The 23,845-nt window shown below is 47.0% G+C and overlaps 2 protein-coding genes across 10 annotated transcripts in view; one reads left to right on the top strand and one right to left on the bottom strand.

Moving 5' to 3' along the window:
- Nucleotides 1-11,699: 11,699 nt before the first annotated feature.
- PIK3IP1 (phosphoinositide-3-kinase interacting protein 1) lies at nucleotides 11,700-15,698 on the top strand. Its single transcript, XM_044289492.1, has 4 exons — nucleotides 11,700-11,858; nucleotides 14,391-14,582; nucleotides 14,671-14,749; nucleotides 14,839-15,698. The coding sequence occupies exons 1-4, from the start codon at nucleotides 11,801-11,803 to the stop codon at nucleotides 15,041-15,043; spliced, it is 534 nt and encodes a 177-aa protein (XP_044145427.1). The 5' UTR covers nucleotides 11,700-11,800; the 3' UTR covers nucleotides 15,044-15,698.
- A 3,935-nt stretch (nucleotides 15,699-19,633) lies between these two features.
- The window catches only part of LIMK2 (LIM domain kinase 2), a 51,752-nt gene continuing 47,540 nt past the window's right edge, over nucleotides 19,634-23,845 (bottom strand). For all 9 annotated transcript variants that reach the window (XM_044275450.1, XM_044275449.1, XM_044275453.1 and 6 more), the window contains 2 exons: nucleotides 21,542-21,699; nucleotides 19,634-21,418 (listed from right to left, as the gene is read on the bottom strand). In XM_044275450.1, the coding sequence (XP_044131385.1) occupies nucleotides 21,253-21,418; nucleotides 21,542-21,699 (324 nt within the window). In that variant the 3' untranslated portion in view covers nucleotides 19,634-21,252. The remainder of the gene's footprint in view (nucleotides 21,419-21,541; nucleotides 21,700-23,845) is intronic.

Raw genomic sequence — 23,845 nt, 5'->3', positions numbered from 1 at the left:
CTGCAGCCAGTCTGAGCACAGTGGTGACGATGGAGGGTTAAGCACTGACAAAACTATCTTAACTACACAGCACAGAATTTTATGAAAAGCCTGGAGAACCCCTTTAATTTGAAGTTCCCTACATGCTACTATCGTGTTACTCCTACAGCTAAAGAGAATAATACTGATTTCTGATATTCAGGACTTGGATATGCCCCTTTCCTAAAGTATCTCTCTATAACAGGGATGGCCAACCTGAGGCTCTCCAGCTGTTGCAAAACTACAACTCCCATCATGCCCGGACAGTCTACAGCTATCAGCCTACAGCAGGGCATGGTGGGAGTTGTAGTTTTACAACAGCTGGAGAGCCGCAGGTTGGCCATGCCTGCTCTATAAGATAAGCTGATCATGGGTGTTTAGCTGCTAAAATGATGCCCTCACCTGCACCACAGAGGGCATCTACAGGCAGCAAAGAAAAAATAGTGTAACATTTATTCTCACATATGTAGGATTTTCCCCATTTATTTTTTGTAAAAGGCAGGGGGCGTTATAAATATATAAAAATAAATTATATAAAATAAAGAAAAATATAAATGCTCTGTAGCTCCAAGGGAAAATAATAGCATTCTTAATACAGAATGCTTACTAAAATGTCAATTGAGGGGTTAAAAAGTTAAAAAAAATAACTCACCTTATCCACTTGATCGCGCAGCCAGCATCGTCTTCTCTCTTCTTCTTTCAGGACCTGCAAAAGGACCTTTGATGACGTAATCACGCTCAACACATGGTGATGTCAGCGCAGGTCCTGCTGAATGAAGATAACAGGATCTTTTATCTTCATTCAGCAGGACCTGCACTGACGTCACCACGCCCACCACGTGGTCAGCGCGATTACGTCATCAAAGGTTCTTTTGCAGTTCCTGAAAGAAGAAGAGAGAAGACTATGCCGGCTGCTCGATCAAGTGGATAAGGTGAGTACATTTTTTATATTTTTTAACCCCTCAATCAACATTTTAGTAAGCATTCTGTATTAAGAATGCTATTATTTTCCCTTATAATCATGTTATAAGGGAAAATAAAATACACAGAACACCTAACCCAAACTTCAGTGAATAAGTCCGGGTTCGGGTCTGGATATCACGCGCGTGCAAAACGCATTGCACCCGCGCAATAAAAACTGAACAAGGCAAACGCAGTCAAAACTGACAAAATCCTGGACGCCCGTGTGAAAGGGGCCTAAGGGTAATTTCAGACGAGCGTGTCCAGTGCAGAAAACACTTTGGCCCCTTTCACACGGGCGAGTATTCCGCGTGGGTGCGCGAGTTGAACGCATTGCACCCACACTGAATACCGACCCATTAATTTCTATGGGGCTGTTCACATGAGCGGTGATTTTCACGCATCACTTGTGTGTTGCATGAAAATCGCAGCATGCTCTATATTCATGTATTTCACGTAACGCAGGCCCCATAGAAGTTAATAGGGTTGCGTGAAAATCGCAAGCAAGTGCGGATGCGGTGTGATTTTCACGCACGGTTGCTAGGAGACGATCAGGATGGAGACCCGATCATAATTATTTTCCCTTATAACATGGTTATAAGGGAAAATAATAGCATTCTGAATAAAGAATGTATAGTAAAATAGCGCTGGAGGGGTAAAAAAAATAATAAAAAAAATTTAACTCGCCTTAGTCCAGTTGATCACGCAGCCCGGCTTCTCGTCTGTCTCCTTTGCTGAACAGGACCTGTGGTGACGTCACTCCGGTCATCACATGATCTTTTACCATGGTGATGGATCATGTGATGACCGAAGTGACGTCACCACAGGTCCTGTTCAGCAAAGGAGACAGACGAGAAGTCGGGCTGCGCGATCAACTGGACTAAGGTGAGTTAAATTATTATTATTTTTTTTTTAACCCCTCCAGCGCTATTGTACTATGCATTCTGTATTCAGAATGCTATTATTTCCCCTTATAACCATGTTATAAGGGAAAATAATACAATCTACAGAACACCGATCCCAAGCCCAAACTTCTGTGAAAAAATGTTCGGGTTTGGGTACCAAACACGCGCGTTTTTTCTCACGTGAGTGCAAAAAGCATTACAATGTTTTGTACTCGCGCTGAAAAATCGCGCGTGTTCCCGCAACGCACCCGCACATTTTCCCGCAACGCCCGTCAGAAAGAGGCCTTTCTGTGTGGGGGCGTAATTTCCTATTATGGACACTGCTCCTTTCACAGGACCAGACTGTATTATAATGATTTATAATGCTGTGTATCTCTGCCAACCTTGCATCTATTGAATTGTACTGACGTACTGCTGTCAGAACATCATTATAGTGAGGTCAGACAGAGACACACAGCATTATAAATCATTATAACGCAGTCTGGTGCTGTGAAAGGAGCAGTGTCCAATAATGGGAAGTCACGCCCCCACAGGGAGAGTGTTTTCTGTACTGTGTAGGCTCATCTGAAATTACCCTAAGGGCTCATGCACAAGACCGTATCTATTTTGCAGTCTGCAAAAAAACAGATCCACAAAAAAATACGAATGACGTCCATGTGCATTCGGTAATTTGCAAAACGGAACAGCTGGCCCCTAATATAACAGTACTATCCTTGTCCGTAAACTAGACAATAATAGGACATGTTCTATATTATTATTATTTTTTTTTCGGAACGGACATACGGAAACGGAATGCACACGGAATAACTTCTGTTGTTTTTGCGGACCTATTGAAATTAATGGATCCACATACGGTCCCAAAAAAAAAATTATAACGGACACGGAAAGAAAATACGTTTGTGTGCATGAGCCTTAAAAGGTGCTGGCACACATGTAAGAATTTTTTTCATGCAGTTTTTGAAGCTAAAATCAGGAGTGGATCATGAAAAGAGAGAAAGTATTAAGCACAGATACTACTTTTCATTTTTTGAATCCACTCCTCACTCCTAGGTTCTGTCTAACGTGTTTTCCAGGATTTTATATTGATGACCTGTCCTTAGGATTGGTCCTCAATATCAGAATGGCAGAATTTTTACTCCCATCAACACCCCCCCCCCCTTTCCCGATCAGCTGTTCCGCGATAGCTCTGTGTGGTGGACAGAGCTGGTAACGGCAGCGCTGCTCTCGTACACTTGAATGGGAGCTGTGCTGCAGTAATCAGATCAGTCCACTACACTGGAGCTGTGCATTTTTAGGCCAGAGGTCAGCAACTTTCGGCACTTCAGTTGCTGTGAAGCTACAAATCCCAGCATGATCCATTCATTTCGGTGAAGACCAGAGCAAGTATGCATGCTGGGAGTTGTAGTTTGACAACAGCTGTGCCTACCTCTTGTTCTAGGGCCTATTTCTGGTGCCAGAGCTAATGCAGAACAGCTAACTGATGGGGATGCATTGTATCGGACCCCCCACTGATGTGATATTGATGACATCCTAAGGAAAGGCCATCAATATAAAAATCCTGGGAAACCCCTTTAAGGCAAAATTAAAGTTGAGCGATGGAGGCTGATATAAAAAAAAAAGGCTTGATTGTTACATGCATAAACTTTATTGCCATTTTGCCATACTGAGTATGAATAAACACGAGTCTTTTAACCAGTTGATTGCACTATTTCCGGTGGAACATTTAAGGCTACTTTCACACTAGCGTTTGGGTGTCTGCTTGTGAGTTCCGTTTGAAGGGGCTCACAAGCGGCCCCGAACGCATCCGTACTGCCCTAATGCATTCTGAGTGGACGCGGATCCGCTCAGAATGCATCAGTCTGGCAGCGTTGAGCCTCCGCTCCGCTCAGATGGCGGACACCTGAACGCTGCTTGCAGCGCTCAGGTGTCCGCCTGGCCGTGCGGAGGCAAGCGGATCCGTCCAGACTTACAATGTAAGTCAATGGGGACGGATCCGTTTGAAGATGACACACTATGGCTCAATCTTCAAACGGATCCGTCCCCCATTGACTTTCAATGTAAAGTCTGGACGGATCCGTCTGAGACTACTTTCACACTTAGAAATTTTTTAACAATATAATGCAGACGGATCCGTTCTGAACGGAGCCACCGTCTGCATTATATGAGCGCATCCGTCTCAGACGGATCTGCTCTGAACGCAAGTGTGAAAGTAGCCTAATAAAGCAGCTTTTTATGCCGGTCTTTCCCCTCTTGCGCTACAGGAAGATTTGCCTAATTTATGACGAGGCGTCATAAATTAGGCACATCTATGACCGTCTTTGTGCCTGATGTGAACACTATGTTCAACATGACAGGTTGCCTTTAAAAGACGGAGCTAAGAATGTGTGACTACAGACAAAGAAATAAGGAAAAGAGCAGATACTTTTTTTTTATAACTCAGTGGCAATACTAAAGGTATAATTTACCTGTAAGTACAAAACTATTTGTCCGGTCTGAATCCCCGCATATTGGTAGCAGCTGGATTTCCACCAAACCCCATTAGTGTCAACGGGTCCGATGGGCATTCGAGTAACATCTGGCAATGCTGGATCCAGACAGCTGCTGGAACTAATGCAGCAGAGTAAAATAGGCCTAATTTGTTCAAAGATCAGACTTTCTGAGCAGAGGGACGCCTCAAGAAATTCTCCCTGCCCCTAATTGGCATCTTGTTTGCCTGGTGAATCTTTTGCCTTTACTGTTGCTCTGAGTAGTGGTGCAAGAACAGAGGCTCTGCTACTTGAGCAGCACAGCGGCCAACTGTGCATGTGCCGCTACAATTCTAAATGTACCCAGGCGTGAGCCGACATCTGTGCTGCTCAGGTAGGAGCTGCAGAGCCTCTGGACTGCTACTTGGAGCAATGGTGCAGGCCCGAGACGGAGAGGGCCAGCCCTGTCAATGAAGGGGGAGGGTCTCTTTAAGAGAAGATGTCTCCTCCCCTGACATGTCTCTTTTAGTAACTAACTATTTGCATTCCCCATGTAATAACTAGATTTTTGTACTTACCGTAAAATTTGTTTCTCTTCCATTCATTGGGGGACAAAGGCTTGACCGGGGCTATAGCTGCTGCCACTAGGAGGCGACACTAAGCACAAAAGTGTGAGCTCCTTCCTCCAGCTATACCCTTCCTACAGGAACTAAGGTAAAACAGTTTGTGCAAAAGCAGTAGGAGAAGCAAAAGAAAAACAAAACAGGAAAACCAGGCAGGCCACAACGAGGCCCGTAACAAGAGAAAATGGGTGATAGCTGTGTCCCCCAATGAACGGAAGAGAAACAGATTTTACGGTAAGTACAAAAATCTAGTTTTCTCATCCGTATCATTGGGGGACACATGCTTGACCGTGGGACGTTACAGAGCAGTCCCAGGGGTGGGCCATAAACGAAGAAGCCCTCTGACCAATCTGAGAACCGCCATCTGCAAAACTGTATGCCCCAGAGAAGCGTCAGAAGATGCAAAGGTCCAGCAGAATAAGCAGGAGCCCGGTCATTGATGCGGTACGCTTCCACAATGGCCAAATGAATCCATTGGGAAAAAGAAGATTTGGACGCAGCCAGTCCCTCTGGAATGATGAATAGTGAATTCGTCCGTCGGAAACAGGAGGTCTGAGACAGATAGATGTGAATGGCCCAGACCAAATGGATTGAAGTGACTGCCACCAAAAAGGCCATCTTGTAGGACAGCAGGCGAAGGGACACCTGCTGCAAAGGCTCAAACGGAGAGGACTGGAGAGCGCTGAGCACCAGATTAAGGTCCCAAGGAATTAACGGAGGTTGGTAAGGGGGCGCAGCATGCGCCACCCCCTGCTGAAAGGTCCAAACCGCAGAAAGTGAAGCCAAGTTCCGCTGAAAAAGAATGGAAAGGGCCGAAACTTGCCCTTTGAGGGAACTGAGAGCCAGCCCCAAGTCCATGCCCTACTGCAGGAAAGACAAGAGTTGCGGCGAGAACCTAATGGGAGACAACTGGTGGCGTTCGCACCAACTAAAATAGGACTTCCAGGTTCGGTGATAGATCCGGGAGGACGACGGCTTCCTAGCCGGAATCATGGTCTGGAAAACTGCATCTGAGAAACCTTGAGCCCTTAGTACGGCGGCTTTAACAACCATGCCGTTAAATGTAGCAACCCTAAATTTGGGTAGAAAATTGGACCCTGTGACAGGAGGTCCTACCGAAGGGGAAGGCGCCAGGGTACGTTGGGGGGAGGGAGACTAGGGATGTGTGCCATACTCTGCATGGCCAGTCCAGGGCCACGAAAATGACCTGATTTTCCGGAGAAGATGCGGAAGCGGAGGGAACACATGAGGAAACGTAAACTGCGTCCACGGAATCACAAGGGCGTCCGTCGCCCGAGGATCCTTTATCCTCGCGACAAAGTTTTCTACCTTGCGGTTGAAGCGGGAGGCCATGAGATCCACATCCAGCCAACTCCATCGCTAGCAGATCGCGAGAAAGACCTGTGGATGCAGAGCCCGTTCGCCGGGAATCGATTCTCTCTCGGCTGTGAAAGTCAGCGATCCAGTTGTTGAGGCCGGGGATATAAACTGCCGACAGGGCTGGAACATGGTTCTCCGCCCAGGAGAGGATGAGCACTGCTTCCGACATGGCTGCTGGGCTCCGGGTGCTGCCCTGGTGATTTAGAGATGCGACTACTGTGGAGTTGTCAGATTGAACCCAAACTGGACACCCCCCGGAGACAGTCCGTCCAATTCTAGAATATTGATCAGAAGGGAGCGTTCCTTGCGGCAGGACCAGGTGACCTGTACTGAGAGAAGGTCTCGGCGCGTCGGGGCAGGGAGACAGATCAGTCGATCCAGGGAGGCCTCATGCACTGGCGAATGGGAAGAGGCTGAGGCAGAAACAAGGAGAGGATATGACGACAGAGAGTGGAGTTTGTCCGGGGGTAAGAAAATCTTGGCCTGATTGGTATCGAACAGCATGCCCAAAAACATCAGTTGTCGAGATGGGTGAAGCTTGGTAAAGACCCTGGTAGCTGTGGCAAGACCGAATGGGAGGGCCACAAACTGGTAATGAAAAGGTCCCACTGCAAACCGAAGATATTACTGGTGACTGACACAGATGGAAACATGGAGGTAAGCATCCTTGAGGACAGGTACTCCCCCGGTCCATGGATGCAGAAGGAGGCAGTTGAGGACTTTGAGGTCTAGGATGGGACGGACCGCACCCTCCTTTTTGGGGACCACAAAGAGATTGGCGTAGAATCCGCAAAAATGGTCTTGAAGCGGAACTGGAACAATCACTTCCTGCCTCAGAAGGGTGAAAATAGCCTGAAAAAAATGAATGGGCGGTGGAGGGGGAGGTCGGGGGGACAAGCAAAAAAAAACGGGGCAGAGGTGTGGACCACAACTCCAGTTTGTAACCCTCTGAAATGGCTTCTCGTACCCAGGCATCCGAGATATGAGCTAGCCAGACATACTGGAACAGATGAAGACGACCTCCCACTCGATTAGGGGGTGCCACACGTCATGCAGAGGAGGACTGGGGGGGGGGGTATAGGGCTTGGAGCCCTGCTGGCGAGGACGCCAGGGAGGGCGAGGCTTGAAAGATAGCTTGCTCTTCTGCTCTGGGGCAGATTTGTTGGCTGGCTGCTTTAGGAACTCCGTAAGGGCCGAAAAAGGTCTGTTGAAGCGTGTTCTACTCTGCGGCAAATGGGTGATTTTACCCCTGTAGCATCAGAGATAATCTCATCCAAACGCTTGCCGAAAAGCCCGTTACGTGCACAGGTGAGGGATGTCAAGGTCCGTTTAGAAGCATTATCCGACGTCCAGCAAGATAGCCACAGGGTACGGTGAAAGGGCTGAGGAGCGGGCCAAAAGCCTGGCCACATCCAGAGATGCCTCACAGATGTAAGAGCTTGCGTGGGAAAGTTGCACTGCAATGTCCAAATATTCCTCCGAGGAGTCCCCAGAGGCGAGGCCCTGACCTAGCTTGCTTGCCCACTCGGTCATAGCTTTGCTAACCCATGTAGAGGCAAAACCCAGGGGTAGGGCAGTGCCAACTGCTTTAAAAGTAGATTTGGCAAAAGATTCCAATTTCTTAGCCCTGGGGTCCAAGAAGGAAGCCCAATCCGGCATAGGCAAGGGGGTATTCATAGTCAGGCTGGATACTGGTGGGTCAACAATAGGAGAGGAGGACTACTTATATGTCAAAACCTCTGGAAAAGGATATAAGATATCTAAGCATTTCGGCAAAGCAAAACACCTGTCAGGGAAGTTCCATTCCTTGGAAAGGGAGGAATCAAACTCCGGGTGGTTGGGGAAAACTTTTGGAGAGCGACGGGATCGCCTGAAGGAAAAACTAGACCTGGCAGATGAGGGCATAGGGTCCTCAACCTGTAAGATTTCTATGATCGCTGAAGTGAGATTGCCTACCATAGCAGACAGTTTGGAAGACTGGACCTCTGGTGAGACAAAGTCAGTCTGACAACTTATCCTCAGAACAAGCCTCTTCTAATGAGGATGTGTCAGAGCGAGACTCCCTGGGAGGCTGCGGGGAGATGGAGGAAACGGGGGACGCAGACGCCCTTCGATGAGAGGGTGGCCTGGCCCGTTTTGCAGGATGGTCATGATTGAGAGTACCAGAGGGGTCCGCATAGTCTGACTAGTCAGAGGGTGGCCGCGCGGCCAAACGTCCCAGCATGTCCACAATGGCCCTGTTGGACCCACTCCGGCTCTACTATGGGCTGGGCTGGGCTGGGCTGGGAGGGGGGGTCAGAGCCACTTGGTGGTGGAGCAGAGCAAGAGGAGCAGAGGGGATCCAACTGAAAGGATGGGAATTTTGAGCGACAAGAAGCACATGCAAAATGTCGCACAGAAGTGACCGCCGGCTTTGGGGCCTAGGATCTGGGTTCGGACATAGTAAGTACCTGTAGTGAAAGGTAGGAAAGCTAAAGTTAGACCCTGTAGGAGGGGGGGGGGGTAGAGATTACCCAGCCTGTATCCCTTACCGCAGCCTGTCCGGAAAAAGCCTGGTGCCAGAGTCCGCAGAGGTGCTCCTGAGCAGGAGATGAGCTGAGTCAGAGAACAAGCTCAAAGAATTTGTGCCAGGAAGCTAGATTAAGGAGGGGGAAAGCGGGAAGAACTCATGTCCCGCCCCCTAATAGAGTCAGCCTCCTGCGATAATGAAGAAGCACTGGCGCACCAACTCGATGTCTCTCCTCCCCACCCCCGTATAGCGGTGCTGCCGCAAGAAGCCTCAGCCAAGCGGAGGTGTCGGCCAGGTGAGAAGTACCCGCGGCGAGCGAATCAGAAGTAGGCCGCAGTAGAAACCAGGGCCTCAATTTACAAGCATAACGTAAGCACAGAGGGCTATCCTTCACCCCACAGAAGAACCACCAGGCAGCTGTTAACCCTTTCCCCGCCTGGGGGGGGACACAAGGCTTTGTAGGGGCCATCCACAGCAAGTAACCTGAGAGGGAGGTGGGAGCCAGGAATACTTACCAGTCTGGCGTGTTCTGCCCCCCTGGTTCCAACCGGGTCACCACCTTCAGTGTGTAGCCCCTTGGGGAGGGCTGCTACACAGGAACAGAGGGGACATGTCGTGGGCGGGATGCAGAGGCTTTAGGAACCTCTGGTCCTCCTTGTCTTCTGGAGACCGGGAAGGAGCAGTGGATTTGGGGACCCCATGGTCTCCTGGCTGGGAGTGCAGGCAGCTAGGACGGATCCGTCTTCAAAATGCTTTCAGTGTTACTATGGCACCCAGGACGCTATTAAAGTCCTGGTTGCCATAGTAGTAGTGGGGAGCGGGGGAGCAGTATACTTACAGTCCGCGCGGCTCCCGGGGCGCTCCAGAGTGACGTCAGAGCGCCCCATGCGCATGGATCATGTGATCCATGCGATCACGTCATCCATGCGCCTGGGGCGCCCTGACGTCACTCTGGAGCGCCCCGGGAGCCGCACGGATGGTAAGTATGCTGCTCCCCACTACACTTTACCATGGCTGCCAGGACTTTAGCATCCCGGCAGCCATGGTAACCATTGAGAAAAAGCTAAACGTCGCATCCGGCAATGCGCCGAAACGACGTTTAGCTTAAGGCCGGATCCGGATCAATGCCTTTCAATGGGCATTCATTCCGGATCCGGCCTTGCGGCAAGTGTTCCGGATTTTTGGCCGGAGCAAAAAGCGCAGCATGCTGCGCTATTTGCTGCGGCCAAAAAACGTTCCGGAACGGAACGGAAGACATCCTGATGCATCCTGAAGGACGGACTGTCCATTCAGAATGCATTAGGATAATCCTGATCAGTATTCTTCCGGCATAGAGCCCCGACGACGGAACTCTATGCCGGAAGACAATAACGCAGATGTGAAAGAGCCCTTAGCTTAGTCCCTGTAGGAAGCGTATAGCTGGAGGAAGGAGCTCACACTTTTGTGCTTAGTGTCGCCTCCTAGTGGCAGTAGCTATACCCACGGTCAAGCCTTTTTGCCCCAATGATACGGATGAGAAAACTATTCTGAAGCATCTATTCTTATGTCTCTATGTTATGCCATTCCTTTGTTATTTCTACTAGAAGTTTATGAATGACAGCAGATTGCAGTAAATGTACAGATGGTTGTTACTAGTTGGGGGGTGTCCCTGTGCAGTCTGACACCAGCAGCACTAATTAGTCAGATACGCCAGCTACTGGTAACACCCAGCAGTACCTTTACTAACAGGAATAATACAGGAATGGCACAACATAGAATGATAAGAATAGAGGATCCAGACATATTATATGGGGAATCAAAGTAGTTACTAAAACAGACATGTTAGGCAAGGAGACAGGTCCCCTTTAAGGGTACAGCTACAAGGCGACATTGTTTGTAATGATAGTCTATGGTGTGGCACTGCGACATGACAGTCGCATAAAAACCTAACTGTCGCATCATGTCACAGTGCGACACTGTATAGACTATCATTACAAAAAATATCCTGCAACAGGTCGTTGTCTAGCCCTAGCCTTATAGTTTTCCATAGCAAAACTAGTGCTGTCTGCAGTGCCATAAAAAATATAGAAACCTACATGAAACCATGACTGACCCCATTATAAAAGTCAAAGGGATACTTTGAGATTATATTTATTTAAAAAAAATATATATATATATATATATATATATATATATACACACACACACACACACACACATACATACATACATATATATACAAACACACACACACATATATATATGTATATATATCTATATATATATGTGTGTGTGTGTGTGTATATATATAGATATGTGTGTGTGTGTGTATATATTATAGATATGTGTGTGTGTGTGTGTATATATATATATAGATATACACACACACACACACACACACACACACAGTTAGTTCTGAGGAGAGTTCAGTATAGACATTTCACAATGACTGCAGTTTCCTGGAGCAGCGGTACACTGAGCATGCGCAGCAATCCGGTCCAGGTCGGTTCAGGCCGGTTGCTGTGCCAATGCGCTGCCTTCACCCCAGTTCACTGGAACAGAACACCGTGTGCTACCAAGGCCAGAAGTGACGACTGACTCCGCGGGCGCCGTGCGGGCTTGTCCTGTCGTTTTACCATGTTTATAACAAAGTGAAGACGTATGTGTATGACACGTTATGAGACACGGCAGTGAAGTACACCTACATGGCAGCTCGGGTCAGGAAGGAGACGAATAGTGGCCCCTGTAACTACACGGTATTATCCCCAGGCAGACATACATAGTACATATATAACACATGTTCTAGATAGGACTGAGCCTCCCGGCCGCAGTGCAGACGTTTCCGGCTCCCAGCGCCGCCCTCTGACGTCAGGAGGGGGAGGAGCGGGAGCTGCTGAGAAAAACAACTCCGAACAACAGCACTGACAGAGAGCGCCGAGCCAGAGACCCCGCGCCGACACCATGTTCCTCCAGCTCCTGAGCCTGCTGCTGGGCTGCCAGCTGATCTGCGGGACGCCAGGTACCGTGCCATTCCCCACAGAGCGCAGGGCACCTCAGCTCCTGTCACCATAGCTGTGCCCATTATATATAGCCAAGTATGAATGGTGACACCGGCCGCACTGCGGCCCTGCTATATGCCAGGACGTGCCCCCCACTGGCACAAGTTTTAGTCATTGCACAGGCGCCCCATTTATTATGCGCACCCCCCTTTAACCCTCTCAACCCCGCATGGCTACCTGGTCACATGACCTTGTTTTTCTGTAAGCTTGCGAGGGTGAGGAGAGGACTTGAGGCCCCGCCCATGGGCAGCCGGGATTCGCTGCTCTTGTCGCTGAGCTCATTCTATACTTTCTATTGGTGGAAGAGTTAAAAGTAACCGAACAAACAGACTTGTTGTCACTGTGTGGCCCCGGGCAGGCGTTTCCTGCCTCCGCCGCACAGCTTGGTTTCCCGTCTGGGGCTAAATCTCATCTACAGCCTCTCCTGTGAAACCGTCTGTGGGGGGCACACACTTTAACAGCCCCTCCCTTTCATAAAATAGACTACAGTGCAATCTGCAGGCAGCCTGTTATAGAGCAGGAGGAGCGGAGCAGATTGATGTATAGCTTTATGGGAAAAGATTCAGTTAAACCGGTTTTTTATAACTTTTACATCTCTGCTCTTTGAGTTCAGTAGCCAAGTGGGCGTCCTTATCAGTGACTGACCGCTGTGTATACACTTATAAGGGAAGGCCCAGTCAGTGATGGCACCGCCCACTTGGTGATTGAGCTCAAACGAGCAGAGATTTAAAATGTATAAGTTAGGCTACTTTCACACTAGCGTTCGATCGGATCCGTTCTGAACGGATCCGCTCATAATAATGCAGACGGAGGCGCCGTTCAGAACGGATCCGTCTGCATTATATTGGCAAAAAAAGCTAAGTGTGAAATTAGCCTGAGCGGATCCGTCCAGACTTTTACATTGAAAGTCAACGGGGGACGGATCCGCTTGAAGATTGAGCCATATTGTGGCATCTTCAAACGGATCCGTCCCCATTGACTTACATTGTAAGTCTGGACGGATCCGCACGGCCAGGCGGACACCCGAACGCTGCAAGCAGCGTTCAGGTGTCCGCCTGCTGAGCGGAGGCTGAACGCCGCCAGACTGATGCATTCTGAGCGGATCCGCGTCCACTCAGACTGCATCAGGGCTGGACGGAAGCGTTCGGGGCCGCTTGTGAGCCCCTTCAAATGGAGCTCACGAGCGGACAGCCGAACGCTAGTGTGAAACTAGCCTTACAGGTTTTACTGAATCTTTTCCTGTAAAACTATATATGAATCTGCTCAGCTTCTCCAGCTCTATAACATGCTGCAGATTTCAGTTTCCCCTTAAAGGGGTTGACCCAAATAATTGAAAACTCAAGCAGTAGCAGTAACGCTCTGTACACACCACGCCACTGTGTGGCCAGTCACTTACTTCGGCAGTATATGTGACCTCGCCGCCGGTGCCGAGAGAACAAAAACAGTCTGGGAGGACAGGAGAAAAGTTGTATGACAGTTCGTTATTTCATGACATTTACTGCAGTTGGCAGTGGACAATCCCTTTAATTAGAAATCCAGTATTATGCCACCTGCATCCTCAGATTGTGGAAGGGCAACTCCCTGTTAGGATACTGACCTGTTACTTGGATTAGATACATACGTTTTACATGAGACGCCAGGCCGCATTAACACCTTTGTCAGAGCCACTTCTAGGGGCCTCCATTGAAATTCTCTCAAAAGCGCAGGACATAATTGCACAGCATTGTGTGCTGTGCTGTCCTGTCCAGTAAAATGCCAGGTTGTATGACAGAAACCTGATGGACTCCATTACAATCAGTGGCGGTCTGTCAGGCTCAGTTTGTTTTCATCATGTGAGTGATCCAGCACCTTCATTATTATACGAGATAAAAAAAAAAAAATATATATATATATATCTATCCCTATAACATTGGAGACAGCAAAAATAAGAATGCCAGTGTATACAGGGCCTAAGGGCTCATGTGGCCGGGCCCGTCCTGCGGACCGCAAATTGTGGTCCGCATTGCACAAGCATCGACCGCGGGGCCTCCGCATGCAGATCGCAGACGCATACCCTTACTCTGCAGGTATTAAACTGGTCATGCACATCAGATCAGTGTCAGCCTTAACCCACCGAATTCCAACATGCCCGATCAGGTCTCTGGCAGCCGCTTACTCCCCTTTCCCAATTGAAAACGCATGCATGTTCAGGCGAGCGTGAATGTGTATGGGTAGAAATACCTCCGACACGAGGTTTACATTTCCTAATGCCACTTGGGCAGTTTCTCAAAATCAGTTAGAGAGCCATCACTAAATGCTGGCAAATTTCATTTTTTTTTTTTTTCATTTTTTTTGTAAAGACTTTTAATTATAAAAAGCAGTTGAACAGGTCATGTCTGACAAAATCCCAGAGGATTGAATGCATAATACCCCTTTAGTGTCTGCCATTACCCCTTATTACGATGTGGCATCAGCCTTCTGTGTCTCTAAACCACGTCTCTACTTGCTTCCAGCTCCTACACATGAGCATAATCTTGCCGAACAATCCACAACTCCCCAGCCTTCAGACTTCCGCGTGGAATCCGCAACTCCCCAGCAAGACAGGTTCCAGCCTCCAGATCAAGTCAATGTGGCACAGCCTGTAATCAGCATCAGCGAGAGAGTCCAAGTCAAAGGCCGGGACAAGAAGGACCTGGGGACATTAGGTGAAGTAACACAGTCTGGACAGTAGGGGGCACTGGAACGCCATAAAGAATCAGTTGTTGACCAGTTCTCTTGCCATCCATGTTGCAGGTTACGTCCTGGGAATTCTCATGGTCGTGATCATCATAGCCATTGGCAGCGGCATCGTTGTTGGATACATGTACAAAAGGTCAGCGACCAACACATTACTCTAGAGTTTCTCATCTCTTTGATACGTCCCAGCACTACGTTTCTAACAATCATATTGTTTTCTTCTAGGGGCAGAGATCTAAAGAAAAAGCATGAACAGGAAATTGAGGACAGACGGCTTCAGAGGATAAATCTTCCATTATCTGCCTTCTCAAATCCCACTTGTGACATAATAGACGAGAACACAATTGAGGTGTCCATCAATCACACCCCTAACGCAGTTCAGGAAGGTACTGTCCCGCTAATGGACAGTGCGGGAACCCCAGGTGCATGAAGAGCCATACAGTCCCTTGTGATATTGGATGTAAACTGATGATTTGGTTCAGATGGCAGTGTCAAATGTGTCATGCATATCATCGTGCTGTGTCACTGGGCCGGTGGACTGTGGCAGGAGAATTGTATTCCTAAACCGCTCTGAGGACCAGGAGGGGTACCTCTCTGCCAGACAGCTGCAGCCACCATACGGTTAATGGTTTATCCCTAAACCGACTGGCCACACGTTGTCATGAATTTGTGGGGGTTGTCAGTACAATTTTACTCAATTTGGCTGCCTGTGGCAGCTTTTCCTTCATTTATGCATTTAAGTCTCATAGACTCCAAAGATAAAGCGATCCAGGGAGAATAAGCTACTTTACGTCGTGAAAGCGGACGAGAAATCTGCACAGATCTGAACATGCGAGCTTGCACCACACCACCATTCTACATTTAATGCCAAGCCCTGGCTGGTAACTCTTTCAGTACCAATAGCTTCCAGTAAAGTTACCATTGAGAGCTTGCTTATTGGTTGACATGACTATCCTTCCTATATTAATGTGCTGCTGAGCTGTAAAAAAAAGGACAGAAATGGATGTACAAACTGTAAGAAATGTCTTTAACTTTTTTTTGTAAGAGTGTTTTCTTTCTATAAATAAAAAAAAAATTCATTCCAATCAGTCTGATATAATAAATCTAGTGGCAACAGCTCATGACCACCAAGGCGCAGCTTTTAGTATATAACACACCTGCCTCTAAGGCCCCTTTCACACGAGCGAGTTTTCCGCGCGGGTGCAATGCGTGATGTGAACGCATAGCACTCGCACTGAATCCTGACCCATTAATTTCAATGGGTCTGTGTACATGAGCATGGTTTTTCAAGCATCAGTTCTGCATTGTGTGAAAATCGCAGCATATTCAGCGTTTTTCACGCAGCCCTGGCCCCACAGAAGTTAATGGGGCTGCGTGACAAACGCATTGCATCCGCAAGCGGGTGCGATGCGTTTTTCACTGATGGTTGCTAAGAGATGTTATTTGTAAACCTTCAGTTTTTTATCACGCGCATGAAAAACGCATTGCACCCACGCGGAAAAAACTGAACGCAATCGCAGACAAAACTGACTGAAATTGCTTGGAAAATAGTGCGAGTTTCACTGAACGCATCCGGCCCTAATCCGTCACGCTCATGTAAAAGAGGCCTAAGGTTGATCTATGTACTAATCCCTCCTCCATGTGATAGCTGAATGACCCCATACAATATAGCAATAGTTGACCATAACGGTGTACGACGCCCATGGCCCAGTTCCCATTGAATAGCCAGCCACATATTAACTGCTCTCAGATCATTCCTGGAATACACCGGCTCAGAGGAAGCACATTCTTCCGGTTTTTAGGCTCTTACTATACGTGGTTGCCCAGAGGCTAAAAATACATCAACCCCCGCTAGCTCCTAAATAAGGTGGGTACTTTGACCTGCAACTTCCAGCTTACCAGCTGTTATGAAACTAAAACTCCCAGCATGCCATGGTATCCACAGACCTCTGCTATATAAAATAAAATTGAGTCCTTTTCCTAGTGGTGTATATATAAATCTACTAACCCTTTTAGCACCAGAGGATTTTTCCGTTATTGCGTAAACATTTTTTTTACTCCTTACCTTCCTGGATCCATAAGGGCTCTTTCACACTTGCGTTCTTTTGTTCCGGCATAGAGTTCCGTAGTCGGGGCGCTATGCCGGAAGAATCCTGATCAGGATTATCCCCATGCATTCTGAATGGAGAGAAATCCGTTCAGGATGCATCAAGATGTCTTCAGTTCAGGACCGAAACGTTTTTTGGCCAGAGAAAATACCGCAGCATGCTGCACTTTTTGCTCCGGCCAAAAATCCTGAACACTTGCCGAAACGCCGGATCCAGGATTAATGCCCATTGAATGGCATTAATCCGCATCCGGCCTTAAGCTAAACGTCGTTTCGGCACATTACCGGATCCGACGTTTAGCTTTTTCTGAATGGTTACCATGGCTGCCGGGATTCTAAAGTCCTGTTTGCCATGGTAAAGTGTAGTGGGGAGAAGTATATTTACCGTCCGTGCAGCCACCGGGGCACTTCAGAGTGACGTCAGGGCGCCCCACGCGCATGGATGATGTGATCACGTCATCCATGCGCATAGGGCGCTCTGACGTCATTCTGGAGCGCCCCGGGAGCCGCACGGACGGTAAATATACTGCTCCCCACTACTACTATGGCAACAAGGACTTTAATAGCGTCCTGGTTGCCATAGTAACACTGAACACATTTTGAAGACGGATCAGTCTTCAAATGCTTTCAGTTCACTTGCGTTTTTCCGGATCCTGGCGTGTAATTCCGGCAAATGGAGTACACGCTGGATCCGGACAACACAAGTGTGAAAGAGGCCTAACTGTTATTTTTCAGTTCACACTGCTATTTTGCGGGACAGGTTGTGCTTTTTAATGGCATCATTTAATATTGCAGACAATGTAGTGAGATGCAGAAAAAACTATTCCAAATGGGGTGGACTCAACTCAGCCACAGTTTTATGGGTTTTGATTTTTACCACATTCCCTGTACTGTATAACTGACCTGTTCCCTTCATTCTCCGGGTCAGTATTATTACAATGATACCACGTTTATATAGTTTTTATTGTGCTTTAATACTGAAAAAAATAAAACCTTAGCAAATTAGTATTTTTCTTTTCATCAATCATATTCTGACCCCATAAGTCTTTTATTGTTACACATACAGAGCTGAGTGAGGGCTCATTTTTTTAGCGAGAAAGTTTTTATTGATGCCATATGAAATTTATTTTTTTATTTCCATTACAGCATTCACCATACAGGAATACATGTATATTTTAATAATGCAGGAATGTTGGGATGTGGTAGTGAATATGATTTTTTTATTTTATATTTTCATTTTTTTCTACTTTCAAAATTTTATTTTATTTAAGTAGTCCTAGGTCAGGGATGGGCAAACTGTGGCTCTCTAGCTGTTGTAAAAGTACAAAATCTGCTGTAGGCAGAGTGGGCATACTGGGAGTTGTAGTTTTACAACAGCTGGAGAGCCGCAGTTTGCCCATCCCTGTCCGAGGGGGTTATAACAATCATTAGATTGCTTCTCCAATACATTGCAGATTCCGCTTTGTTCTTCTAGAGCCCGGCCACCTGCAGGGCTCCACAGGAACTACAGCTAAAAACAAAAGCATTGGTTTCTTCAGAGAGACCAGGGCTTTTATATAGAAGCTACAACTTCCCCAAACTCTGCATGGGGAAGCTATTGAAGCCCCTGCGTGAAGCCGCTTCAGATGCAGAGGTATGACCATGGCATCTGAAGAGTTAAATGTCTCTGATCGGCATTAAAAACAGCTGAAAACCAGCTGCTATGGCTTCTTCTGTACATGTACAGCAGCGGTTGGGAAGGGGTTAAATTTCCAAGCATTAAATACAAGATCAAGTTATTGATTGTGTGGGGGGGGAATCACTTCAATAGCACTGTATTCTAACCCTCATTTTTCTTACCGACGGCCCAAAGAGCAGGTGAACAGTTGCACTTTTGACCATTCTTTGTTCGCTGCCGACCACTGACCTGTGATTAGCTAACAAACGAGCAAAGAGCTTGTTTGTCGCTGACCAATTCTTAAAGGGAGTCTGTCAGCAGATTTACCCCTTTTTAACAGTTGCCATTATGCTGTAGCCGCAAAACAGACGATTAACACAGTACCTTGATACGCTTTGGTGGACTTTTAAATCTGCCAAAAACGAACTTTGATGAGGGCTCGCAAGTGCCCAGGGCGGAGTCCACCGGGTTGGAGCCCAGGCAGCTCTGCCTCTTCGGCTCTTATCCCCGCCCAGCCTCCTCCTCTGCTCGCCTATCTGTTGTCTCTCCCCCTCAGCGAGATCCCGCGCCGATGCGATAACTTCCTTGGCCGGGGCATGCGCACTGCGATGCCCATTGCTGACACGGCATCGCAGTAGCTTATGCGCATGCCCCGACCAAGGAAGTCATCGCGTCGGCGCGGGATCTCGCTGAGGGGGAGAGACAACAGATAGGCGAGCAGAGGAGGAGGCTGGGCGGGGATAAGAGCCGAAGAGGCAGAGCTGCCTGGGCTCCAACCCGGTGGACTCCGCCCTGGGCACTTGCGAGCCCTCATCAAAGTTCGTTTTTGGCAGATTTAAAAGTCCACCAAAGCGTATCAAGGTACTGTGTTAATCATCTGTTTTGCGGCTACAGCATAATGGCAACTGTTAAAAAGGGGTAAATCTGCTGACAGACTCCCTTTAAGGCTGGTGTAAACCGGGAAGTGCTGCTGACACTAATGACACTGCATGGGGACGAACAATCGCACTGACTGTCCATCCGCCATACAGAACCAATGATTGATCCATGCTACTGTATATCGTTGCCGGCGGAAAATCTGCAAATGTAAACGGGCCTCGAGTCATTCAGAGTTGAAAAACTGTGGAAGATACTCTGATCAGCTGCCAGTGAAAGGTGGAAGCAAGTCAGGATAGACAAGAGACGTATAAATTCCCATGCTGCTATATACAAGTTATAACAGTAAACACACATTGAGACAAGGAAATATGCAAATCTACATTGTAAAAAACATTGACATTCCAGTTTTCATGTAAAAAAATATGCAGCAGTTATACCAAGTGCTATCCAAAAAAGTGGTTTTAATCACATTAGCTTTCAAACTGGATTAAAGGGGTTGTCCAGCTTTTACCACTTGATGGCTTGTCCTCGGGATCTGCTGCGGTCTGACACCACGCACCGCCAACCAATGAACTCTTCAGGTGTATCTCCTGCATGGCGTCATCAACTGTGTAGTTCTGGCACCCAAACAGCTGATTGGCACAAGTGCAGGGTGTCGGACCCTTGCTGATAAGCACATGATGGCCAATCCAGAGGACAGGCCATCACTTAATAAAAGCTTTACAACCCCTTTGACATCCAGTTTAATAAATATATAACAATCTTCCAGCTACTATAAATCTGATGCAGGAAGGGGAAGACCTATTCAAGTTTTTATGTATGTATGTGCCCTTAGAGAGGAGCTGTCATCTCCCCTGACAGGTCCATTTAGTAAATACATGTATTACCCATAACAGAACAATTCTGGAGTATCTTAGAGCTCTGCATTGTTCCATTCCTCTGTCATTCCTTCCAGAAGTGTATGTATCACATTGACAACTCAGTATTATCAGTTGGGGGGTTGCGTCTCTGCATCGTATCGTGTAGGGACACACCCTTTTGTAACTATCCCCCCTCCTCAACCATTGTCACTGTATTCATAAATTTCTAGCAGGAATAACAGAGGGACACCACAATGCACAGTTATAAGAAAGGATGCTCCAGAATTATAATTGCATGGGAAATGCAAGTATTTCCTAATGTCATGCAAGATGAGTGTTAGGAGCAGTAATAGCCATTAGGTGATCTACCTATCCTAACGCGTGTTGTGGTTATATGTATGCAAGTGCTAGCGTCTTTGAAAACCCCCTGAGATATGCTTTGTTTGAAGGCATGGTGCATATGGCCTTTTCACATAGTCATGTGGTATTAAGCCATTACATAGTACCCATATGATCATATAGGCACTCCGTATATTGTCCTAACTTATTCCCTATTAATCTGTGAGAAACAAAGTGTTATTCTCCATCGCATGCCATATCAGAGAAGACATCGGGGATAATACAGTGCCTCACAGAGGCACCATACTGTGGCACAGATTCTGAAATTTGTGTGTAGCCACAAAGTCCATGCAGGTAGCAGTGCTTTGTGCATGGACCATTAAGAACTTATGGCATTGGTTATGCCACACATGCCCGATTGGTAAAGGTCCCAGAGGTAAGCTCATGTTCCCCTGATCACCAATTCCCAGCCTCCGCACTATTCATACAGCTAAATGCTCTCTACATTGAAGTCAATGAAAGTCAAGGGAAGAGCTTCTTACTGTATGCAGAGTGCAGTGACCTGACCACTATAGGCGAGGGTCCTAAAGTGGACCCCTGTTTTAGTGATAGATGCACCTCCCAGAGGGTCCGCATCTATCAGTCATATATGGATAGGCCACAAACATCTAAGTTCAAGGATTTTAGAAATGTGCTTATGACCTGTCTAAAGATTTAGTTATCAGCATATACAGTAACAACCACCAGAAGAAAAGTTAGAGAATGTAAGAAAGTTTTCACAAAGTGATCTTCTGAGATCAGTGGCTTATGCTATCCACCGGAGAAGGCTGTTCTCGTGTCAGACCATACTGCAACCTCAAGTTGTTCTCCATAAACTCTAGTTCAGAGGGTAAAGGGATTGCCAGCTCCCCCAAGAACAGAGATATAGCTGTAAGCGTATCATGTAGATATGGAAAGTCTGGCCTACGGGACAAAAAAAAGAGAAGTTTGTTTTTCGCTGAGAAGAAAGGCAAAGAAAAATGCTTATAGAGGGGGATCCCTTAAGGAAAGAAGTAATAACTGAAGACAGTAAAAGGGATTTATTACCTTAGGTCAGACTCAAGTTGACAGCAGGACGTTGCAATGGGGTAAAATCCTGAGGGACAGTCGTCTGAAACAAATTTCTCCCAGAATAGACGGACATTCAGGCCATAGTCAATGGTGCGTGGTAGGCAATCTGGATCAGCATACACTTGTCCAATAATCTGGAAAATCAAGCAGTACGTTTGACCTAGTCGTTTGTTCTCTCCAAGGTCTAGCTATGTATACATCCATCCATCAGTCATAGCACCCTGTGGTACGGAAGCTTGTAGTAGGACAATTTTAAGCCACTTAAAGGGATAGTTTCCCAAAACATATTCTAGATTTTTCAAACCAGAACCTGGATCTGAAAACTTTTGCAATTCCATGCAATTCAAAATTTTGTATAGCCAGTGAGATATTCAATAAAATCTATCTGTATAGCGCCACCTGCTGTTTGTTCTTATCTTTATTTCTCTGTATCAATCATTGCATAACCCCTCTAAAAGGTAACTTCACTAATTTAGCTCTGTCACTTTGCGATGGCTACCCACCCGTTACCAGTTCTTTCTACCTCTAAGGCCTCTTTCAAACGAGCGTGCCCGGAAAAGGTCCGGATGCGTCGCGGCAAAGCCGCGCGAGTAGGTACGCAATTGCAGTCAGTTTTGATTGCGAATGCGTTCCGTTTTTATCGCGCGGGTGCAATGCGTTTTGCACGCGCGTGATAAAAAACTGAATGTGGTACCCAGACCCGAACTTCTTCACAAAAGTTCAGGTTTGGGTTAGTTGTAGTGTAGATTGTATTATTTCCCCTTGGAAAATAATAGCATTCTGAATACAGAATGCATAGTAATAAAATAATAAGGGAAAATAATAGCATTCTGAATACAGAATGCATAGTACAATAGGGCTGGAGGGGTTAAAAAATAATAATAAATTTAACTCACCTTAATCCGCTTGTTCGCGCAGTCAGCATCTCTTCTATCTTCATCTGTGAGGAATAGGACCTTTGATGAAGTCACTGCGCTCGTCACATGGTCCATCACATGGTGATGGATCATGTGACGGACCATGTGATGAGCGCAGTGACGTCACCACAGGTCCTTTTCCTGTGCACAGGAAAGATGAAGACAGAAGAGAAGCCGGGCTGCGCGAACAAGTGGATTAAGGCGAGTTCAATTATTATTATTTTTTAACCCCTTCAGCCCTATTGTACTATGCATTCTGTATTCAGAATGCTATTATTTTCCCTTATAACATGAGGGAAAATAATAAAAGATTGGGTCCCTATCCCGATAGTCTCCTAGCAACCGTGCGTGAAAATCACTGCTCGTGTGCACAGCCCCATAGAAATGAATGGGTCTGGATTCAATGCAGGTGCAATGCGTTAACGTCACGCATTGCACCCGTGCGGCATACTCGCTCGTGTGAAAGAGGCCTAAGGCAAAGACTGTGGGTGAAAAGGCACCTGCCGCTGTTACATTTCATCCATGGTAATGTCATGTGACAGGGCATGGACATTGCATCATGAAGAGGGCCAGAAACCAAAAGGGACTGGATGGTGCCAGCGTGGTTACTTCCTGCATCGGTATTGAAGGAGATCAGAGTGATCTGGCTGAGTGTGATCTAGTGAGATTTATTGTATTTGGCAAGACCCGGCAGTTTGACTACATTACCCAGATCCTTCCGATCTCACTGGCAGTGATGCCCAGAATGGAGTCTTCACACTGCCTGACTTTTCGAAATGTGAGATCACGCTCAGCCTGGTTGCTCTGATGCTGTCCAAAAGGACTGAATATAGAGTCAGAGCGAACACGAAGACTCCACCTCTAGAAAAAAAAAAAAGATGTGGTTGCCTTCCCACTAGCAAACCACAATCTATTAGCATATAGGGCACCAATATGAATGGGAAACGCATCTTAGGAACTGGGGTCCGGACCAGAAGGGGGGGGGGGGGGGGGGGGAAGCAATGCTCAGGGGGCCGTAACTCATGAAGGTCCTTTTTAAGTGAACAGCACTTTGCTTAGAAAGTTCAGTCATATTTTTAGTAATTGAAATCTAAGCTCGGATATACAGACTTCATCAATGTGATATTCTCACAAGCATTACAGGGTGTTGATAAGTGACCCAACAAAGGCTTAGTTATACTTTCTGCAAAACTGTGCCTATGAAATGAATCTACGTTGATGGAAAAATGTGGAATGAGTCCAGTGAAATCCACGTGACGGCTGCAGCCAATCACTGGCCTCAGTGGTCACACCACTGCACAGGTCATGTGTATTGACGTGACGTCAGTCCCACTACATGGTAAACATAGACCAGTAGTGCACC

The sequence above is a fragment of the Bufo gargarizans genome, chromosome 1 (assembly GCF_014858855.1).
Source record: "Bufo gargarizans isolate SCDJY-AF-19 chromosome 1, ASM1485885v1, whole genome shotgun sequence".
Classification (NCBI taxonomy): Eukaryota; Metazoa; Chordata; class Amphibia; order Anura; family Bufonidae; genus Bufo; species Bufo gargarizans.
The sequence above is the reverse complement of the archived record's forward strand: the minus strand, read 5'-3'. Positions and strand labels throughout refer to the sequence as shown.